This window comes from Mercurialis annua, linkage group LG3, assembly GCF_937616625.2.
Source record: "Mercurialis annua linkage group LG3, ddMerAnnu1.2, whole genome shotgun sequence".
Taxonomy (NCBI): Eukaryota; Viridiplantae; Streptophyta; class Magnoliopsida; order Malpighiales; family Euphorbiaceae; genus Mercurialis; species Mercurialis annua.
Genome location: NC_065572.1, coordinates 4343961 through 4366045, shown reverse-complemented (window position 1 = coordinate 4366045; position 22085 = coordinate 4343961). Strand labels below are relative to the sequence as shown.

Sequence of the window (22085 nt, the reverse complement as noted above, 5' to 3'; positions counted from 1 at the left end):
TGATTAGGTTTGTGCAAAGATATATATCTTTATTCATTCAATTCAATTCAGTTTAGTTTAAATAAAAAATAAAATCTGATTTGAATTAGTTCGGTTTGAACAGAATGCATACATAACACATCCCTATGTGCAACAAGTATGGTGGATTTTATATAACTAAGGAAGATGGTCTTAAAAAGTTGATTTTTGCAAAATCTTTAAGTTGGAATAAAAATAAAGTCAATAGATAAATTAATGTTAATTTTGGCTAATATCTAAGCATAATGAAAGCTTAATTAATCTACCTAAATACTAATAGACATTTGTTGAAGTCATAAATTGCAAAGGTTTATTTGGATTAAATATAGTAAATTAATGGAAATTCTGAAGCTAGGATAAGTAGACCTAACTGGAAAATAGATTTTATTCTCTCAAATGCTCCAAATATAAAAACCTATGCTTTTTAGTTGAATATCAATTATATTCATTAATGCAAACTAAAGATGTAAGTCCTTTTGTTCAATATGAATAGTCTCATCTACAGTATTTCATAAGTGTTTTTTAAGAAATATTTATAGATGTAAAGGTTCTGCTTTAGACTTTACACCTAAAAAAAGGCAGAAATTCCGTTTAAAACAGCTAGTTATTTAATTTAATGGATGGAACTACCTTAATTGTTACTTTACACTGTTTATCATGAAACCTACATTCATAATTTGAACTAACAAAAAATTGAAAAGTTTTATAAAAGTTATCCATTTAAACAAAATTAAATCATTTGATTAAATAACAAGTTGTAAAAATTTATAAATTTAAAAAAATTAAAAAAGCATACATTTTTCATATTTACAATCTCATGTCTTAAAAGAGTAAGTGATGGATTGTTATAAATTTTTATCATTTAAAACTTATTTTTATAATATATTGAATTTTTATTCAATTACAATAGTGAATTTTTTAAATCAATGTTTTTATATATTTATCAATTTTAACTCTCAATCCAACGAGTACCATAGTCTTATTCTAGTAAGTTTTAGTATATACCAACCAATTTTAAAGCTTAATTTTTTTTTATTTCTTTACTGGTAAACCCTTATTATTATTAAATAATTCTGATTTGCTTCCGGTAATAATACATCCAATTATCAGAATGATTGTTAACGGTAGTTTTACTATTAATGTTAGGCACACCTGACCACATAATTAAAATTAGGAGTATTGGTAAAATAAATTCTAATATTTTATTTTTTTAGCGATTTAAGCCTAATGTTAAAAAAATTAAGGAAAAAATCTTAACCTTTCCAATTTACTCTTTCTCTATCAAACATTTTGATTACGAGCCTTAAGTTTGAGTACTTTGAGAGAGTTTTGTCATCCGGATTAATCTTATTTGGTTCAATTCGAATTAATTAGGATAGTGATTTCGAATATTGAGCAATACATTTATTTTTTGAGAATCAAAGGATATATTATTAATAAATTAAATCTGAAACAATTACAGGCGTAAGAAGTTCAGAATAATTCGAAGACTAGATCTGATGATCTGATAAAGAACGGGCGTACTACATCATATTGTATGTCCCTGATTTGCATATCGACGATATCGTATATATGAACCCAAAAAAAAGTAATTAGTTTGCCAATCATTACTCAAGAAAAATAATATTTCTGATCAAAATATATTTAAAATAATTAAAAAGTGAAAAAAAAAGAATATATATCATGAATGAAGGTGACATGTCTTCTTTTGGAATCTAAATTTTTAAGAATCAACTTAATATAACCATACTATGACTACAATAAGAGATAATTAATTTGTGTTGACAAGATATATAATTTATATACAAATCAAAATCAAATTTCAAATTTCAGAGATTTAGGTTATTTGGGGGAGTCAAAGATGCTGACAATAAAATTTAAATCTACAATGTAATAAGAAGGCAGCAATCGAGATTCGAGAATAGAAGCTTACCAATCTTAATTTAATCCTCTTTTAAATAATTTTTTTAAAATAGTAGTGCTATTTTTTATATATTTAGATTCTTAATCAATATAGTCATATAATAGCATACAGTAAGCATTTATTTTATAAAATCCATAGTACCCCACATGGAGAGAAGTGCATATCGTAGCACACATTAAGGTAGTCAAAATCGAAGAAAACAAATTTATCAATACTTTCAATATACTAACAACTAGTAGTATGTAATATGACATCACCTCTCTAATTGTCTCTACTATTTTTCTTGCGTTTCATTACCTCAAAGACCAAATTGTCTATTTTATTTATCATATTCAAAAATGATTTTTTTAAAATTTTAATTATTGTATTTCTAGTAACCTTTTAGGTTAAAAATATTCTTTTATTTATTATTATATTTTTAGAATACATTACTAATTGTTTTTTATAATTGGAAAGAAATAATGTTTGTGGGAAGATTTGAACCCACGATCTAGCGGTTCATATGTAAAAGAAAATACATTACTAGCATTTTAAACACAATTAGTTATAAAAAATCATTAATAGTATATATAAATTTAATTACATAAGAAATTTATTTTCTTAAAATATATATATGTGAATTTTATAAATGGAACAGGAAGAGAGTATAATTTTTTACATATTAAAAATAATGATCTATTAATTACTTAGACATCATCTGGATTAAAAGTTTTTGATATTCATAAATTTTACTAACCAAGATATGTAAAATTGATGAATTTACAGATTTTGATGTTTGAAGTGAACATTAAATTCTTATATTTATAAGGATATATTTAAAATATTTAAATTGTAATACAATTCATCATTCATTAAATAGACGGATTTTAACTTTTCTACCGATAAAATAGAAAAAAAATTAAATGATAGTAGATTTTAGACATTGATCAGCGTGTCACAATTCAAAAATTCTCATTATATTTTTACACCAAACAATATATTCTAGAGAAGATAACAAAAATATTCAAAAAATGGAAGAAAATAACAAAAATGCTAAGTTTGTTGAAATATTACATGAGCACCTCAAAACAAGTCAAAAAAAATCAAAAACGCATCAGAATAGGTCAAAAACGCGTCAGAAACGCGTCTGACATGTGTCTGCCACGCGTATCAGAGTTGTGCACCAATCACGCGTTAGTTTGTCAAAACTATTCAAACATGTATCATTTATGTATCTGTTATGTATCAGATATATATCAAGGACATATTTGATTATTATTTTTTTATTTTTCTTTAACAAAAATAAATAAATAAATATATTATTAATATGTATTATTTATGTGACTCGAAGGTGTATGTATAATATATTTTAAATTAAAAAATATATGTATCACATATTTTAATTAAAATTCACGCATTACATAAATTATGTTACAAAAAGAGTATTCATAAAAAATGTTCTTGCTACATGTTTGATGCGTGCCTTGTTCTTTTATTAATTATGAATATATATATATATATTCATACACACACTCTCATATATGTGTATTAATAATGTGTCTTTAATGTGTATGTATAACATATTTAAATTAAAGCTACATGTATGATATATTTTAATTAAAATTTACGCATCAATAACATTTTAATTTGTTACTCGATATAAACATCTTTATAATTTGGTTGCCTTTTTTTAGCTCAGTTGCCTAACATTTTAAAATTATGTGTATCTTGTATGTATGTACAAGATATTTCTAACATATTTTAAGCATTATTGTTTCAGATATATCTATCAAAATATATGACGTGTATCTGAAATGTATTTATAACATATATCATATTAAAAAAATATGTGTTCCATATATGTATAAATATGTATCCTATACATATATATATATATATATATATATATAAATCAAATATTAGAGATTTATCTAACAAATACAAGTAAGAAACATGTCAAAATACGTTTAATTAATTAATATATATTTAAAATGTATACATTTGAACTGTTTTTTGATATGTATAATTTATATATTAAATAGAAAAACACAAATACATCCAAGATACATTTCAGATACGTCATATATACATCTCATTTTTTTCAAGGTGTGACTGAATAAACTTAGTTTTTAAATTCATTAAATGGCCGAGAAAAAAGTGATGCTAAAAAGTTATAACTATCGCTCAGATAAGCATTTCCTTATATTTTCAATTATTGTAAACCATATACCAACAATTACTCTACAATTATAATGATTCACTAGTTTAAAAATCGATCGATGTATCTACAATATATCAACGATGTATTGGTAATGTATTATTGATGTATGTGTGATGTATCTGTAATGTATCTACAATGTATCGACGGTACATTGTATTTGAGCTGTTTCTAACATGCATTTGATATTTATAACATATGTATCTGATATGTATTCAAGATGTATCTCGAACACAGTCACATACTATTAATGGAATTTATTGAAAAACTATATCTTAGACATGATAAATCTTAAATACATAAATAATACATTTTGTTCTCATTTGTAATGCTATCATATTTTCTAAATATATACTGTCATTTTTATAAAACAAAAAAATTGAATTAAACTCTATCGAATTATACACTTCCAGCAAATGGATTGAATGACGAGGTTGATGAGTTTTGGTTGCAAAGAATTTTCACAATTCTTTTTGCTGGCAACACCTGAACACTAGACCTCTTGAAAGTTCTAATTTCCTCCTCCACATCTTTATCCCACGATGTATCAGAGATGAATCAATAATCTATCAGAGACAACTTAAATACATTTTCTATACATCTTAAAGACAACTTAAATACATTTTCAAAAAAAAAACTATATACTAAACTTCTCACTAAAGACACTGTTAAAACCATAAACTACAAATAAAAAAAGCACATAAGAGATGTTAGCAAATAATAATATACTATTTATATCACATAATGTATAAAAAAATAAAATAAAAACATCTATTAAATAATATAAACAGATGATACATATGAATATATAAATAATACATCACTTTTTCATTTGCTTTCTCATATTTTTTTAAAAAAATGCATTGCCATTTAACATAAAAAAAAATTAAATTAAATTCTATTGTTTAGAATTGAAATAAATTAATATAATTAATAACATGATTTTCATCTCTAAATCAATTTATATAAATAACATACAAACATAATTTGAATCGTCGGTTACGTCGTCGGTTACGTCGAATCGGTGGATGTGATTAAAACAAGAGTGATGAATATGAAGGTGAAGCCAGGGGAAGCTCCGCCGTTCAGTGGACTGGGTTTTAAAGACTGAGAGTTGAATACAAGAGCCGTTTATGATTGTGCTGTTGGTGATGTTGGAACAAGTCGGACGAGGGTAATATTCCGGTCGTACCATGATGAGTCGACCTACACAAATCAAAAAATAAAAATAATGATAAAAAAGAAGAATGATTGTAGCTTGTAAATACGGCGATGAAGCGTAGTAAAAAAAGGGCTTGAGTGAAGAGAGATAGGTGGGTTACTTAAAGTGGTGGAGAAGAAAGAACATGTATAAGAGAGAAGAACACGTGGGAGAGAGACCTGACACACTATGAAATATTGTGTGTGGTTTAGCATGTGTTCTTTTTCTTTTTTTTTGAATCAACTTGCCAGGTGTAGAAGATGAAACGCGTATAAGTTGTAAATAATTACCGTTATTGGCTTTTTAATGAAATTGAAAACTTAGCATGAGTGTAAAAAATTAGACCATTTAGTAATTTTGTTATAATTGAGCGTGTTTGGCTCAGTTTTGTAATTTTCTCTATATTCTATTGATTGTACAAAATCAATGAGTTTTACTCCTCCGAAATCCATTAATATAAATGATGTCCTAATGTTCTTTCATCTAGCTAGTAGACTTTGTTAATTGTACTACATTTCTTCATCTACTTTCTTTTTATTTGAATTATAGAAAAAAAATTTAGGTAGACTCAGTCTTCCACGTCATCCGTAAACTAATCCTATCACATAATGACACGTCATTAAAATGATGGCAATTTTATAATATTACTATTAAAATGTGTAAATAAGTAATAAACCAATTTACAAGATTGTCATCATATTAATGACGTATCATTATATAATATACTTAATTTACAGATGACGTGATAGACTTAATCTACCCAAAAATTTCTCTTGAATTATGACTTGAATTTCATAAAATAGATATTCGGTTATTAAACAATTTCCTTAATAGTTTTTGTAATCTAACCCTTAAGATATTAGGAAAATGTATGAAATTTAAATCAAAAAATAATTATTTTGTGCATGCAACAGAATATAATTTGAGACTAATGCTGAATTAATGTCCTGATATAGAGATATTTGAAAGTATATTGTGGATTAAAAAGAGTAAATGAAGATTTTTTTTTTTTGGTAAGTCCATCCGGTTTCCAAGGCTTCACCTTGACTAATCCGGATCCGACCCGTGTCGCGCACCTGGCATGGTGGGTGAGTCTTCCAGTGGGAATTTTCTGCATTCACAAGGACTCGAAGCCGAGACCTTACTTAAGCGATATCAAGCCGCTTACCACTTGGACCAACTCCCATTGGTGTAAATGAAGATTAATTAAGAGGGTAAGATGTGATATTACTATTAAAATGTGTAAATAAGTAATAAACCAATTTACAAGATTGTCATCATATTAATGACGTATCATTATATAATATACTTAATTTACAGATGACGTGATAGACTTAGTCTACCCAAAAATTTCTCTTGAATTATGACTTGAATTTCATAAAATAGATATTCGGTTACTAAACGATTTCCTTAATAGTTTTTGTAATCTAACCCTTAAGATATTAGGAAAATGTATGAAATTTAAATCAAAAAATAATTATTTTGTGCATGCAACAGAATATAATTTGAGACTAATGCTGAATTAATGTCCTGATATAGAGATATTTGAAAGTATATTGTGGATTAAAAAGAGTAAATGAAGATTTTTTTTTTTGGTAAGTCCATCCGGTTCCAAGGCTTCACCTTGACTAATCCGGATCCGATCCGTGTCGCGCATCTGGCATGGTGGGTGAGTCTTCCAGTGGGAATTTTCTGCATTCACAAGGACTCGAAGCCGAGACCTTACTTAAGCGATATCAAGCCGCTTACCATTTAGACCAACTCCCATTGGTGTAAATGAAGATTAATTAAGAGGGTAAGATGTGATATTCAAAAGAAGATATATAAAGCTGCATGTAGGTGAAAGAAATGAGAAAGAGTGAAAGACATGCCAAAAGTATACCAATTGAGTGCTACTTGGAGTTTAAATTAGGTAATACAAAGGATTGGAGAAGCTGCTAAGGTAAGAAACCTATATAACTGCTGCCACCACCAAACCTTAATTAATAAGACTATATACTTATGAAAAAACTTTTCATATATTAATAATACTTAAACTTTTCAAAATTTATTATTTTAATATATTATACAGAAGTTAATTTTTTAGTGTTACAACCTTTTTAAATTATATCGAACAAGTTAGTTTAGCTGTTTTTCGATCAAAAGTATATTAAGAGATAAAAATGAATCTCAGTTTTACTTAAATTTAAACATCATTCTAGTAAATAAAATATCAAATGTGTGTATGAAATAAGTTATTTTTGGCCTGATGATGACCGAAAAATAATTAAAAGGCTTATTTAATATACTTTTAAAAAGTTGAAGCATTAAATAAATAATATTTTGGACACTAAAATACTCTTCCAGTTCATAATATTTGTTATATTTTTCATTTTACATAAATTAAAAAAATAATAAATATATTTTGATCGTACTTTTTTTTATTAAATTGTCCATATTAATTATAATTTTGTTATGTTTAACTAGTCTTTTTATTCTTACAAAATTACTTATAAATAAAAATAAATTTAGAAAAATGGTGATAAATGTTCTCTTTATATTTTAAAGTGACAACTATTATAAACTATTTTTTTTTCTGAAACGCTATGCAAAGCTCAGATATTAATAGCGTAATTCTTCTAATACAATTCACACTTTTTTCCAATCCTTAAAATAAAATAAAAAGAGAGGAAATTCATATTAATGGCAAAGTTTAATGGTGGCAGATGCCACATTGAAGAAGTGCAATAAAAGAGGACCTGTAATAGTTGGGTAGGTCTGGTGTTTTTATAGTGCTTTCAAGGCTTTGTTTCTTTTCTTTTCCTTTCATTTTTGCATTTGCATTGGTTTCAATTCCAAAGAAAACAAAATTAAAAGCAAAAATTTATTTCAATTTCATCCTCTTCAATGCTTATATGAATCCAATGCAACAGGGCAATGATGATCTTGAGGCTTAATATACAACAACCCTATTTTTATATATATATTTAAAAGGTCCCTCAATTTCTTTTTTGCAGGTCAATTTAACCCTCTTCACCCACCTCTCTTTCTCACCATTAATTCTGAACAAACACACCAATTTATAGACACAAAAGATCAAAGAAAAGTCATTTTCTTTCCTTCACCTTTTCTTGATTGTATGGGTTTTTGGTGCAACTATTTCTCAAGAAAATCATAAGTCAGATTTTTTTTCAGTTTGTTCTTTTTTTATATTTTTTTCTAGTTATGGTTTGTTAGTTTTCTCAGTTTCTTGCTATTTCTTGAACCTTTGGATAAGAGAAAACAAAACAAAAAAATGGGGTTTCTTGCAAGAAAAAGAAACTTGGTGTCTTTTTTTCATATTTCTCTTGTTCTAGTTCTTGTGTTTCTTGAAGGTTTCACATTGGTTTCTAGTTTAAATTACACTAATTATAGACAAGTTAGTAGCTTAAGACTTCAAAGAATTCAAAAGCATCTAGACAAGATTAACAAGCCTCCTGTCATGAGCATACAGGTATTATAAACATATTAATTTCTTGAATAATAAAATTTATTAAGCTTATTTATGTAAATTAATGTTAATGTTAATGTTAATATTAATTTTTTGTTTGTTTACAGAGCCCAGATGGGGATTTCATTGATTGTATTCATAAAAGAAAACAACCAGCTTTAGATCATCCTCTTTTAAAGAATCACAAGATCCAGGTGCATACCCTTTAATTTTTTTTAAAATTTTTTTGGGTTTATTCAAGAATTTAAAATAAATGAAATTATTCAATGGATAATACTATATGAGTTGTCCATATTAGGGTTTCTTTTTCTTTCTGTTTGTACTAAAATATTTCTTTGAGTCCTTTTCATTTAGGTTGTTCTAAGATTTTGTTAACTCTAGTAAAAAAGGGTTTTTTTGGCTTCATATATTTTGTCATCTTCTTTAACTCTAAAATAAGGACACTAAAAACTTATGAGTTAAGGGCACTCTTTAAATATCTCTATTTTTCTTTCTTAATTTTTTTTATATTACATAGTTTTCGATGACACTAATTAATTAATTATGATTATCTTGATAATGATGTGATTAGAGAGTCCCATCAGAATGGCCTAAAGTGAAAGTATTGAATGAAGAAGAAGTGAAAGACCCTAAAATTAAGGGCAAGAGTAATGAAGGAGAAAGTGTTGCATGGCAAATGTGGCATAGAAATGGAACAAGGTGCCCTAAAGGAACTGTTCCGGTACGACGCAGTACAGTGCATGATGTTCTGAGAGCTCAGTCTTTGTTTGACTTTGGGAAGAAGCAGCACCACCGTTCGATATCTCATTCTAAACGGACTGATCCACCGGATGTAGTATCTGGCAATGGACACGAGGTATCATATCTTTCTCCCTTGTATTTTTTCACTCCCTCCCTTGTAAATACATTAATTAAGAAATTAAATTAATAGTATCTAAATTTAAGCGTTTTCTAACTAAAATATTCCTGGTAAGTTTCTTATAGCAAAAATACTAACCAATTTTTAATATAATGAACGCTAAATTTGAAAAAATAAATAAATTTAACTTCTTTTCATATTATGAAATGACAAATTTTATAATTTTAGAAAAATATTAAGTGACTACTAGTTTAAACGGGAACAATATTTTCATAAATATGGTGCTTAAGGTAAACATCAAAAGCGAAGCTTAATTTCTCTTAAATTAATCAAATCTTTATGGTTTAATTTATTTGAAAATGCTACTATAATTTAAATGATATTTCACCTCTTTGACTTGGAAAACTATTAGGCTAATTTTATTGATATTTAGGCTATAAAGTTTGAGAAACTTTGAAAGTAAAATATCTCCACCAATTAATATTTATATTAAGGAAATTAAACTATATAGTCTTAATATATATAGCCTATATTAATGTTTATCATAAGTAAAATAGACAAGTAAAATATATAACGTAAATATTAATTTATGTTGATGTATAGTCTAGTAATAGGCATGTAATATCTAAACCTAAAAAGGTCCGATTTCAACACTTTTTTCTCCTTTTAATTAAAAAATTGTGTACCATAACTCATTTCATTTGCATAATACATATAAAATTCAAATTCATTACTAAATATGAGAGAAATAATCAATTTACACCATCGTTTTTTATAACCAAATAAACATCAATCCAATGGCATAAAAAGAAATTCATATGATGCCGCCTAGGTAATAAATTCATATTCAATACAATCATGTTCCTATGCAACCGAAAATGATTCCATCTTATTAATTACTTACATATGCATTACATATTCATATTCTTCTGTACATAATAAAAATCTTAGCCCCATATCTAATTTTCATTTAATTGACCCACCAAATTTAATAATTCCTTGAAATTCGTATTTCATTTTTTTGATTTTGATTTTTGATGCGATCTTCTAGTAATTTGCATGTATTAATTTTGTTTGTAGCATGCGATCGCCTACACTGGATCATCACAAGAAGTCTACGGAGCTAAGGCTACTATAAACGTGTGGGACCCTTCGATACAAGTAGTCAACGAGTTCAGCTTGTCGCAGATCTGGATTCTTTCGGGATCATTCGACGGCTCAGATCTCAACAGTATAGAAGCTGGGTGGCAGGTACTTCTTCCATCTCCTGTCCTCGCATGCACACAATTCTATATGCTAATAGTATCTAATATCTATATAATAAAACTGGGTTTCTTATGAACAGTAACCTTCAATTACAATTCTTTTTATGCCCATAACTTCCCACTTATTTTTAAGTTATGACAAAAATTGGTTGACTTCCTTTTATGTCCATAACTTTCCACTTATTTTCAACTTATGACAAAAATTATTTGAGTCAACTTAATAAAACTCCTTATTTGAGATAATTTCAGAAATGCCACCCTAGAATTTATATTTTTGTTTTCTATTTTAATCAATTTAAATTTTATATTTATTATGTAAATAGTCACTGTTTGCTGTTTAATTACAAAAAAAGCCAAAATATATTAGTTTTTTTTAATTTGTTTTGTCTCTATATAATTACTGGTTGGTTAAAAACACCCTTTTTTTTTGCTTTATTTTCAAAAAATATGTCCATTAATTTATTTTTCATTTAGATATATTTTGATAAAAATTAATTTACTGTTTTACTAATAGCCATGTTATTTTTTTTACAAAACAACTATGTAGAGATGAGGTAAAATAGGATAAAAAAAATTAAACAAAGAATCTGCATGCTTTTAAATTTGTGTCTTAAGGTCAAATTAGTCATTTTTAATTTTTTTATCAACTAGATTCCAAATTTTGTGTTTTAGGTCAAATACATCACTTTAGTCAATTAGATCGCAAAATTTGTAATTCGGGGATCAAATAAGTCCGTATTTGAAGTTTATAAATTTGGAGTTATTTGACCTAAATTTAGAGAGTTTGAGAATCTAATTGACTGATTAATTTAAAAATGACTTATTTAATTTCAAAATACATATTTGGTGTTCTAATTGGTTAAAACAAGTTAAAATGTATTTATTTAATTCCTAAACACAAATTTGAGGGCAGGGCTAATCCTTCATTCAAAAAAATTCTATTGTTGTCCTTCATTTTACTGATGAATGTACAAAAAAAATCTTAAAATTATTCAGAAAGAGTACATAAGCTCTTTTGTAGCTTTTTATTTTGTAGGCCCTCAACATTTCTAAACATTGCAGAAAAAAAAACCCGTAAATATTTTAAAAGACCACTAAATCCTTTTAGTTTATTTTTCAGACACACAGCCCCTCATATTCTTATTTATTTCTATGATTTCTTTCAACTGTGAGGGTTTATTCGTACCATTTAAAAATATTGAAGGCCTTAATAGCCAAAAAACAATTAAAACTTATATACGCTTTCTGAATAACGAGAATGAATTTTTTTTTACTTTTATCTTACTTTAATTAGTGGAGTAAAAAAAGTATTTATTAATTTATTTACTTTTAGTATTATTTATATAAAATTATTTTGTCATTTCTATGCAACTTTAATGATTTTGTTAATATGCATGTTTGCTAAAAGTAGACATTTAAAAGAGTTGTTGATGGAGTAATTTACAAGTATTTAATTTACAACTTGAATGTAATGTAATTTAAATAAGTTATTTATTTTATGTATAATTATTTGTTAAATTTTCAATTTATTAATATAATTTAAAATAAGAATAAATAATGTTATATAAAAAATACTAGACCCGAAGCGAAGCGAGGGCTTTGTACTAGTTTTCTTTAATTTGCAATTATACGATATAGTAATAATTTATTTAATTCAGTACGTGTTAATGTCATACTTAATTAGTTTTATAGTTTTGAATTTAAGCAAAGAGTATTTGATTATTTTTATAGCTTTGAATTTAGGGTTTTGCAAGTTACAAGATCTTGCTTGGAGATCTGTAATTAATATAGACATGTAATTAAATATTTCTATAATTGGATTTTCTAAAGTTGTGATTATTTTACTAGTCAGGTCAGTCCGGAGCTTTATGGTGACAGCAGGCCAAGATTATTTACTTACTGGACAGTAAGATCTCTCTCTCTTTGCTTAATTATTAATAATATTCAAATAATTAATTAAGATCAAAATACATGATTATATCAATATAATAATTCAAACAACAATTAAATTGTTATTTAAACTAATCATGGGCTTATTGCATTGCATGTATCTCTTCATGTTATTATTTTATTGATTTCATTAGTTAAGGTCAAAGTCAGCTTCTTGTATCAATGAGAGAGCTCCATTTCCAATATTTCATACAAATATTTTAAGTACTATAAAATTTGGATATCTCACTTACATTAGAGATTTTTGTGAATTATATGTTTTATCCGGACTATTAGGTATTAATAAAAAATTTAGTAATTTATTTTAATTATAGACTAGTCCATGCAATAGAGGAAGACTTTATCTACCAAAATTTTCATTATAATTTTACTAATGCTAAGCTTTGGTTGATACATAATATATATTAACTTCATCATCCATAATTTTATTCTGAGTTTTATTGAAAAAATTTCGGAGCATGGTAGGTATGGGTGTGCAAAATTCAAAACAAATTAAACCTGGCAAATTTGGTTTGATTATGTTCAATTTTTTAGCATTAAAAAATATTCATCTTTTTTAGTTTGATTCGGTTTGATTTTAAATGCCGTTTGGATTGATGGATTCTAAACGATGGATTCTAAACAATCCATGGATTTGGACAAAATCTATCGTTTGTCTAGAAAAAAAATTAATAGAATCCATGGATTTATAAATTCCTTCATTTTCTACAATCCATCATTTTTTAGGGTTTTGATTTTCCACCTATTAGGTGGAAAAGTCCAAATCCACCATTTTGTATAGATGATGGATTGTTATACTATTTATTATTTTCTATAAATAATATTAAAAATCCATTGATTTTATATTCAATCCAAACGATGGAATTTTAAAATCTATGGATTTAAATTCCATTGATTTAAAATCCATCTATTTTGCTAAAATCCATGGATTTTAAAAACCCTCAATCCAAACGGTGCCGTCCATAATGTTTTTTTTAGCTACGCTGTATTGCAAACCAAATCTAACAATTATCTGAACAAACTAGTTTAGCTCTGTTTTTTTTTGTCTGAAAAAAAAAAATCAATTCCCTAAATTTTTAATTCAATTTAAAAAAATGTTTGATTTGAACCGAATGCATTACACACTCATATATGGCCAATTGTCCCAGAAGGTCCTTCTATGGGGCACATCATAATTAGTATGATGATTAATGTGGTGGGTGTTGTAGGGACTTATGTATTAAAATTTCATTAGTCTTGCAAAATTTGCTATATTATTGATTTGTACTTTGAGAAACATTTGTTACACAAATTTAACTAAACATCACTCAAAAAATTTACATATTTTAGATTTTGTTGCAATAATTGATTGCAACTAATCATGGTTATGTTTTTTTTTTATCTAATTGAGTAAGAATGATAAATTTGTTGTTAACAAAATAGTTAATCAAATTTTAAGACCCTTATTAATTGAATTTTTCTTATATTAATTATTGTTTTGATTTTAATTTGGCAGAGTGATTCATATCAAGCAACAGGATGCTACAACCTTCTATGTTCAGGATTTGTGCAAACCAATAGTAGAATTGCAATTGGAGCTGCCATTTCCCCTATATCATCATTTACAGGCAGTCAATTTGACATTACCATCCTTATTTGGAAGGTACAAATTAAAATGCAATTTAATTTTGGAAAAATTGCAAATTAAACCATGAATTTAGAGAAATTCTTATGTAGACTCGGTCTACCACGTCATCCGTGGACTAAGCCAATCATATTATAACACCTCATTAAAATGAGGGTATTTTTATAATTTCGTTTGTTATTTGCATACACTTTTGAATAATGATATTACAAGAATACCCTCATTTTAATGAGGTGTTATGACATGATTGGCTTAGTCTAGGATGACGTGTTGGACTTAATCTACCTAAGAATTTCTCATGAATTTAATTAATACATGTATTTTCAATTTTAGTAATTTTAAACTTAAAAAAATTAACTTTTTGCAATTCGAAAAGCACAAGTATATTGAAAATCCAATTGGTGTTTTCAATTACAAAAATTTAAAAACTGGTATTTGAAATTACCAAAGTTAAAAATTTGTTTTATAATTGTAAAATGCGATGAAGTTCGTAATTTAATTTATAATTAACCATTTCGTTTTCTACTTGAATTTAAGCTAACAATTTCAAAATCTAATCACTTTAATCTTTTATTTTTTTTATTTGTTTGATGTATAGGATCCGAAACTAGGGAATTGGTGGATGGGATTTAGTGACAATACCCTGGTAGGATATTGGCCAACTGAGTTATTCACACACCTCGCAGACCATGCCACCATGGTGGAGTGGGGTGGTGAAGTGGTGAACTCCAAGGCGAACGGGGAACACACTTCCACCCAAATGGGCTCCGGTCACTTCGCCGGAGACGGGTTCGGAAAAGCTAGCTATTTCAGGAACTTGGAGATTGTGGATTCTGATAATAGCCTGAGTTCAGCCAAGGATATCTCAATATTAGCTGAGAACACAAATTGTTACAATATTAAAAGCTCCTATAATAATGAATGGGGCACACATTTTTACTATGGAGGACCGGGGAAAAATCCGCAGTGCCCATGATCACCATTAAGTTCCTGTAATCATGATTTGGAAATGTAATTTTTTTTAGGGGTATGTACGTATTAAATTCTTTAATTATGTAATTAGTTGTGTTATTTCCATTCTTATTTGTGCTATTCTTTTGAAGAAGGGAATGTGCATGAATTTGCATAGCATAAACATGCATGGAAATAGCAATATTTTGTTGATTAGTAATTTCTTTTAAATAGAAGAATTCTATTGTTTTTTTCTAGCTTCAATTTGCTAATATGAATACTTCAAAAAAATTTAGTAATTTCCTGAGCGGGTGTGAGAGAATATAAAAAGGGAAGCCGAGACTCTTCAAGTAAATGTCCTAAATAAATAGTATGGGTGAGAAAAGAACTGGCCGACCGAATTAATTTCCTAAAATGATGATTTTCTGTAGGTTTAGTTTTGACCAATCTTACCGAATGCTCACCCCTATTTAATAAAGGGAATTAAATATTTGAAGAGAAAAAATTTATTAACCGGAGATTACATGAGTACTAGAATTAAATTATTTTAGCAAGTTATATTTTTATACACCATTTCACATTTTTTTATAAAAGTGTTTTTTAAAAGTGGTTGCTCTATATTTAAAAAAACCATTTGAAAAACCTTTTTTAGAAATGGTCGCGAACTATGTTTTTAAAAACCATTTAATCTATTTATAAATTGTCAGATCGAAATAAGAAATAACGTGCAAGAGTAACAAAAATAAACTGTAACATATGTTTAAGTAGAATTTTTAAACTATAGGATAATGATGCAATTTTATAATTTTTAGGTATTTTTATAAGCATGAATATATATATATATTTTTAAAAATTGAGATAAAAAGGGAAAATGGGCAATGCAAGGCCTGGGCCATTAGAGAAACCTCACTTACATGTGGGCCTGGGCCTTTTCCTTATAGTTAGGAGAAATTAAGAGCTGCTACTGGTAGCAGCATAGCGGCACTTTTGAACAGAGAACCAGAAGAAGAAAAAAAAAGTAAATGGAAGAAGAAACAATGGTGACTCCGGGAGATATTTTAGGTAAATCAACCGAATTAAAAGCCGGTAAAGGTTCATATATCGCACCCTATCGTAACACTGATATCCTCTATGTCTACGCCTCTCTCACCGGACTCCGCCGTACTCTGTCCCCTCCTCCTGACTCCAATGACCAGGTTTCTAAAATGTTGATGCGTTTTGCTCTCTTACATGAATTTAAATCATGGGTTCTTCATGTTTGGTGTGTAATTAACTTCCTATAAATAAATTTCAATTCTTTTTTATGTAGTACTAGTAGTATATATTAGTTTAGTACTAGTGATGAAATGGAAGGTTATATTCTATGTAGCACGGACACGGGACAACACGGCGAAATGGTGTTATTTTAAGATTTGCTATTTAAAAAAATGGAGTTTTGTGATGTTTACGAAACAGGACAGGTTGATTGAATGAAGTGTCCGTACTACCTAAACATATTTGTGATTCTACTTTTCATAATTGTATTGTACCTTAATGTTTCTGTTCTGAAAGAGGTAATAAATTGAACTGATTTTTGTTGGAGCCTATGTTGATTAGTGTAAGAAGAAGCAGATTTTAGACATCAATGATCTATGCTAATTACTGAATCACTGAATTGTTGAATTTTGTTCTTTAGTTTAGATGAAGTTTTCATTTTTTATGCTTTTTTGTTCTAACTGATGATCCTAAGCATTTCAGAGACCAACTGTGGAAGTAACTGGACTCAAGGCTCGTGGTGCTGTTCCAGAGGCTGGTTCTGTTGTCATTGCTCGAGTGAGTTTCTTATTTGTCTCATTGGATTGCTGCATGTTGGAGTCTTCTACTGTTATTGTGTGTCTTGCGTGAAGGATGTTTCTCTTTTATCATTGATAAGATTTGTTTAGAAATTAAAAAAACTATGTTTTTTCTCTTTGCTATGATTTGTATAGGTTACGAAAGTAATGGCTAGGTTGGCTTCAGCCGACATTATGTGCGTAGGTCCCAAGGCTGTACGAGAGAAGTTTACCGGCACAATTAGGTAAGCGACTTAAGTTCATCTATTATATGGAGTCGAATGATCGTATAATATCTTGTCTTCTGTTTTCTCCTCTCAACTGCTGCATCACGTGACGGTATGGATATTTGTTCTGTCGATCAATTATGAGCTCAAACTCTTCTTTTGACAGGCAACAAGATGTTAGAGCGACTGAGATTGACAAAGTGGATATGCATTTATCGTTTCGCCCTGGTGACATTGTCAGAGCTGTAGTTGTATCCTTTGTGCTTTCAGCTTTGAAGTTTTGCTTTTTCTTTTTTTAATAAAATCAACATGTTTGTTTCAGTATTGATGTGTTGCCAATCCATGATATTCTCATGTTAATTTCCATTGTGTTTTTGCGATTGTGCAGTTCTTTTTATAAGTATTTTAGCTTGATATTTGATGTAATAGTATTTGATTGAAGCTTTCCTTGACAAAATGCCTTCCACTAGTTGTCCCTTGGAGATGCACGGGCTTATTATCTTTCTACAGCCAAGAATGAGTTAGGAGTGGTATCTGCAGAGAGTGCATCAGGTAAACTTATTTGTTCTATTTGGTCAGGCATTTAAGTGATCGCCATCTTTTTTCAAAATTTATATCACATCTCAGAATCAGTCACAAGTGTCTTGTTAGTTTCAATTATATTTTATTGCTTTTCCTAAAGGATTTCTTTGTTTGAAGTAGCTAAGTCATGTTCTGTTGTTATTTATGCATTTATACAGCTTGTGTAGTCTCAAGCACACTGTCTGCTCTATATAACTCGTAGATTTGTCTGTGGACGTTTGTGTTTGTTGTAGGTGAAGCAATGGTGCCGATAAGCTGGACAGAGATGCAATGCCCATTGACTGGCCAAATTGAACAAAGAAAGGTTGCTAAAGTTGGAAGTTAATCTTATTGTAAAATAAAGCTTCATTGAGAGGCATTTTAACTCTGCTTCTTCCTGTGATTTTTTAGAGGAAGGTGCACGCTTTCCGTCGTTTAGGCAGTGTTTCCAATTTTCAATGATTTATAGGTTCTCCAGTTATAATTTTCTTTCAATCATCTTTAATGAAATTGATGTTCCTGATACGGCTCAATTCCTTTGTAATCGACATACCTTGATTAGCCATAAATACAAGGACTTTTCTGTGTCTTGGTGATGCACTTTCTCTATTCATGATCTCTATCCATTTGCATTTAGCAAATAGGAATTTTTTGCCCACATCGAGTTTATAATGGATTGTTCATGTATGAGTGAACTTTGTAATTTAAGAGTAGTAAAAATTCCTCACAGGAGGATCATGAAAATTCAGTTCAGACAAGAAATTCTCAGTAAATTACCTCCGTGAAGCTATAATAGCTTTAATTGTTATTAAACGTTGTTATTATCAGGTTGAGAATGTGATTTGTATTCAAGAAATTAAGGTGAATAGCATAAACACTACATGTAATTAACCTTTACTTAAATTAGGTCCTGTTTTGAGTTGAACAAAATTAGAATCTTAGATTCAGAGGAAAAAGAAAAAAACCTTCAGCAGCTGGATTTACAGAACAAGCTTCCATGTAAAAGATTTCAAGACCATGCCAATACTGAATGAATTATTTGCCATGACAGATTTAGAATTACATAGCTACTGATAAGAAACTCTCAGAACAGATGCTGAGGCGGCTATTCGAATTTCTTGATCATCGACAGGTCAGTCAACATTTTCTCAATTGCTTCATCATCATGAGCCCGTCCTCTCGTCTGCACAACAAAGATAATTTGTTTATAATGAGTTACTATAACAAGAACCACAACTGATATTCTTGCTCAGGTCATCAAAAAACAAAAATTCTAATAAAAACCAAATAACGACATCCATAAAAACTAGGGATCCGGCTTCACCAAGTTATTAGTAAATGAATAGACAAAGCAGTATACAGATCTGGTCTAATAATATTAAGAACAAAGCTCAGGATTTTGAACACATTATACCCTGATAGAAGGCACCATGGCGATAGCTTCCTCCACTGTTTCAGGGCAAAGGTTGCCAAGGACACATAGCTGCAAAAAACAAAAAATGGTAAATATGCTAATGTTTCAACTTTTAGATCAAACTTACAAATTCAGCTCAACAGTTGACACTTACCTCAAATTCAGCCAACTGGTACCGGCTTAAGATCCTGACAATTGGTTAAAGTTTCACAAGTTGATACAGGAAAAATGATAGAGAAAAGTAACTACAAGTGCACGCTCAAATTGTCAGCTGAACTAAACATTTGCAAGCTCGTACGGTCAGGTCTTACCAATAAATGCAGTTTGCTTCTTTTTCTTTCCTAAACCAATGATTTGATCAGGTAATTAAATAAAATGGATTTATTCATTTTGAAAGCAGCTAAGAGCCTGTTAAGTTGTGTAGTCAAAGCATATATGAAACCTAAAAAATTGGTTGACCAGCACACCAAACAAAACAAAAAAGAACACCAAAAAGTCTCGGTTAGTTAGGACATGTAATGAGATAAAAAGATCAAGCATAACATGATACGATAAAAACATATCCTAATTAGATTTATTCATAATTTTATAACGAAGTTCATGGATACTCTCGAACTTGTCTGACAGCATCAGGATTTTTATAGCGGCTAAAGCGCTTCACATACTGCAGCGATTTCTCAAATACCCTGCAAAGCAAAACCAATAATGTTTAACCTCATATGGCAAGAGCAACATAGAATGTAGGCTGGCAAATCTAAGAACATCCACATTCACCAGGCTGCTTATGATTATAATTCAAATTCTAAAGAATACATTGAGCAAATGTTCAACAGATTGCGAGAACACGGTGCATGAAAGTTCTGAAATGCACCATGAAGAAGTAGGGAACTTAGAATAGCCAAGGGACATGACTATAAATTTCTGATATAACAATACAATGACGATCAACACAATAGCTCACATTGTCATGGAAGCTGATGAAACCAATGCACTATGTTTTTTTATTAGCCAATAGAAAGAGGATTTTATAGGTCAGCTAATTCATGGCAGTCAGCTTCACGAAACAGATGAACCAGCAATAGAGGTAATGCAAACTATATGACTACATTCGCCACAGAAAATCGGTATCAAAACCAAAAGCAAAAAGTAGGTAGCTCGGACACTTCACTCAATCAACGTTTCCCATTTTCGGACTAACATCGGAAACCTTAAAATAAGGTCGTTTCCCGTGCCCGTTTCTGTGCTACCCCAAAACCAATTAAGTAGATTTCACACAGTATTCTCATTGAAATATGACAAAATTGCATCTAGAAAACTGTAGAACTGCTAAATTGTGTGTGAAATTACTTACTGAGAAACTTGGTTCATTGGATCACTGGACATCTGCTGAAGCTGCTCATATTTATGTTCAAGAATTAACGCTACTTCACAATTCATCAAGCACTTTGCCTTCAAAAACTCTGTCAAACACTCAACAAAAAATCATTGAATTCAATTATGAACATACAAAAATACTAAATAAATTATATAAAAAAACAAACTTGGCAATCAAACAGCATGAAGAATTAATATTTCCATTTTATACACAGAGTTTAATATTTTTAGCTAGAATTTAGATTTTATTGAATTAATTTGTCTATTTTTAAAGAAAATAGTTACCATCGCCGATTTTGAGCTCGGAAGCGTTTTCTTCTTCTTCTCCAGACATACTTAGATTTGGATTTTGTTTTGGAAAAAGAAGGAGAGATTAGGGTTTTCTTTAAGGTTTTTAGTGAGGCAGAGAAACTATAAAGGCTTTTTGTACCTTTTGCCTAATAAATACTACCACCAAATTAACACAAGTCACAAATATACTTAAAAATAAGCAATAATGTTAAAAAAAATTAAAAAATTTACATATTATTTTATTTTAATCACGCAGTATAAATTTTATTATTTTCATGCACGAACTATCACTTTTTTTTCAAATTCATATACGGTGTTGAGGTGTCACGGCTCCATTGGTGGAATTTGCTGAAGTGGAAATTATTTTACACTAATAAATAAATGTCACTTTAACTCCATGTATAAATTTGAAAAAAGATGATAGTTCGTGCTTGAAAATAATAATATTTAAACTGTTTAATTAAAATGAAAAACATGTAATACTTTGATGCATTAATTTTATAAATTATGATAATATTATGGAGAAACAAATACAAAATGTAATTAACTAAAATATTATGTATTCCAATATTTTAAATTATTTTATTATAAATTAAAAAAAATAAAACAATTATGATGATAAAAATTATTTTAATAATAATAATATATAATGTTTGATAAAACTAAATAAAAAATTATAGTTTTTTAATAATTTCATATTTATCATAAACATAATTTTTTTATCAGTTAGATCTTCATCCTTTTGGATATAATTGTCAAAAAAATTGACTGATCGAGTTGCTAAAATTATTTTAAACAAATTATATCAACTTTATCATAATTGTGAATGTATATAATTGTTTTACTTTTTTATTAATGTGGATTTAACAACATTGGTGTGTATTACGTGCCAATTTATATCGAACTTCTATTTTATCCCTTCAATATTTTAAATATACATTAAATACAA

At 28.5% G+C, this 22085-nt stretch overlaps 3 protein-coding genes across 4 annotated transcripts; 2 read left to right on the top strand and 1 right to left on the bottom strand.

Moving 5' to 3' along the window:
* The first annotated feature begins 8009 nt into the window (after positions 1-8009).
* On the top strand, positions 8010-15584 carry LOC126675258 (uncharacterized). 2 transcript variants are annotated; one of them, XM_050369869.2, is made up of 8 exons: positions 8010-8091; positions 8337-8812; positions 8917-9003; positions 9381-9665; positions 10749-10919; positions 12786-12839; positions 14379-14525; positions 15106-15584. In XM_050369869.2, the coding sequence occupies exons 2-8, from the start codon at positions 8615-8617 to the stop codon at positions 15481-15483; spliced, it is 1320 nt and encodes a 439-aa protein (XP_050225826.1). In that variant the 5' UTR covers positions 8010-8091; positions 8337-8614; the 3' UTR covers positions 15484-15584. The 2 variants fall into 2 exon arrangements, with proteins under 2 accessions (XP_050225826.1, XP_050225825.1); XM_050369868.2 differs by lacking the exon at positions 8010-8091 and having other exon boundaries at positions 8131-8812.
* An 835-nt stretch (positions 15585-16419) lies between these two features.
* On the top strand, positions 16420-18666 carry LOC126671276 (uncharacterized). Its single transcript, XM_050365032.2, has 6 exons — positions 16420-16654; positions 17196-17270; positions 17426-17514; positions 17663-17747; positions 17967-18048; positions 18312-18666. Exons 1-6 carry the CDS (start codon positions 16481-16483, stop codon positions 18401-18403), a joined length of 597 nt encoding a protein of 198 aa, XP_050220989.1. The 5' UTR covers positions 16420-16480; the 3' UTR covers positions 18404-18666.
* A 253-nt stretch (positions 18667-18919) lies between these two features.
* On the bottom strand, positions 18920-21272 carry LOC126671153 (DNA-directed RNA polymerase II subunit 4). The gene is made up of 6 exons (XM_050364871.2): positions 21131-21272; positions 20823-20931; positions 20080-20157; positions 19626-19659; positions 19472-19540; positions 18920-19240 (listed from the first exon to the last, which is right to left on the bottom strand). Exons 1-6 carry the CDS (start codon positions 21177-21179, stop codon positions 19163-19165), a joined length of 417 nt encoding a protein of 138 aa, XP_050220828.1. The 5' UTR covers positions 21180-21272; the 3' UTR covers positions 18920-19162.
* Positions 21273-22085: the final 813 nt, after the last annotated feature.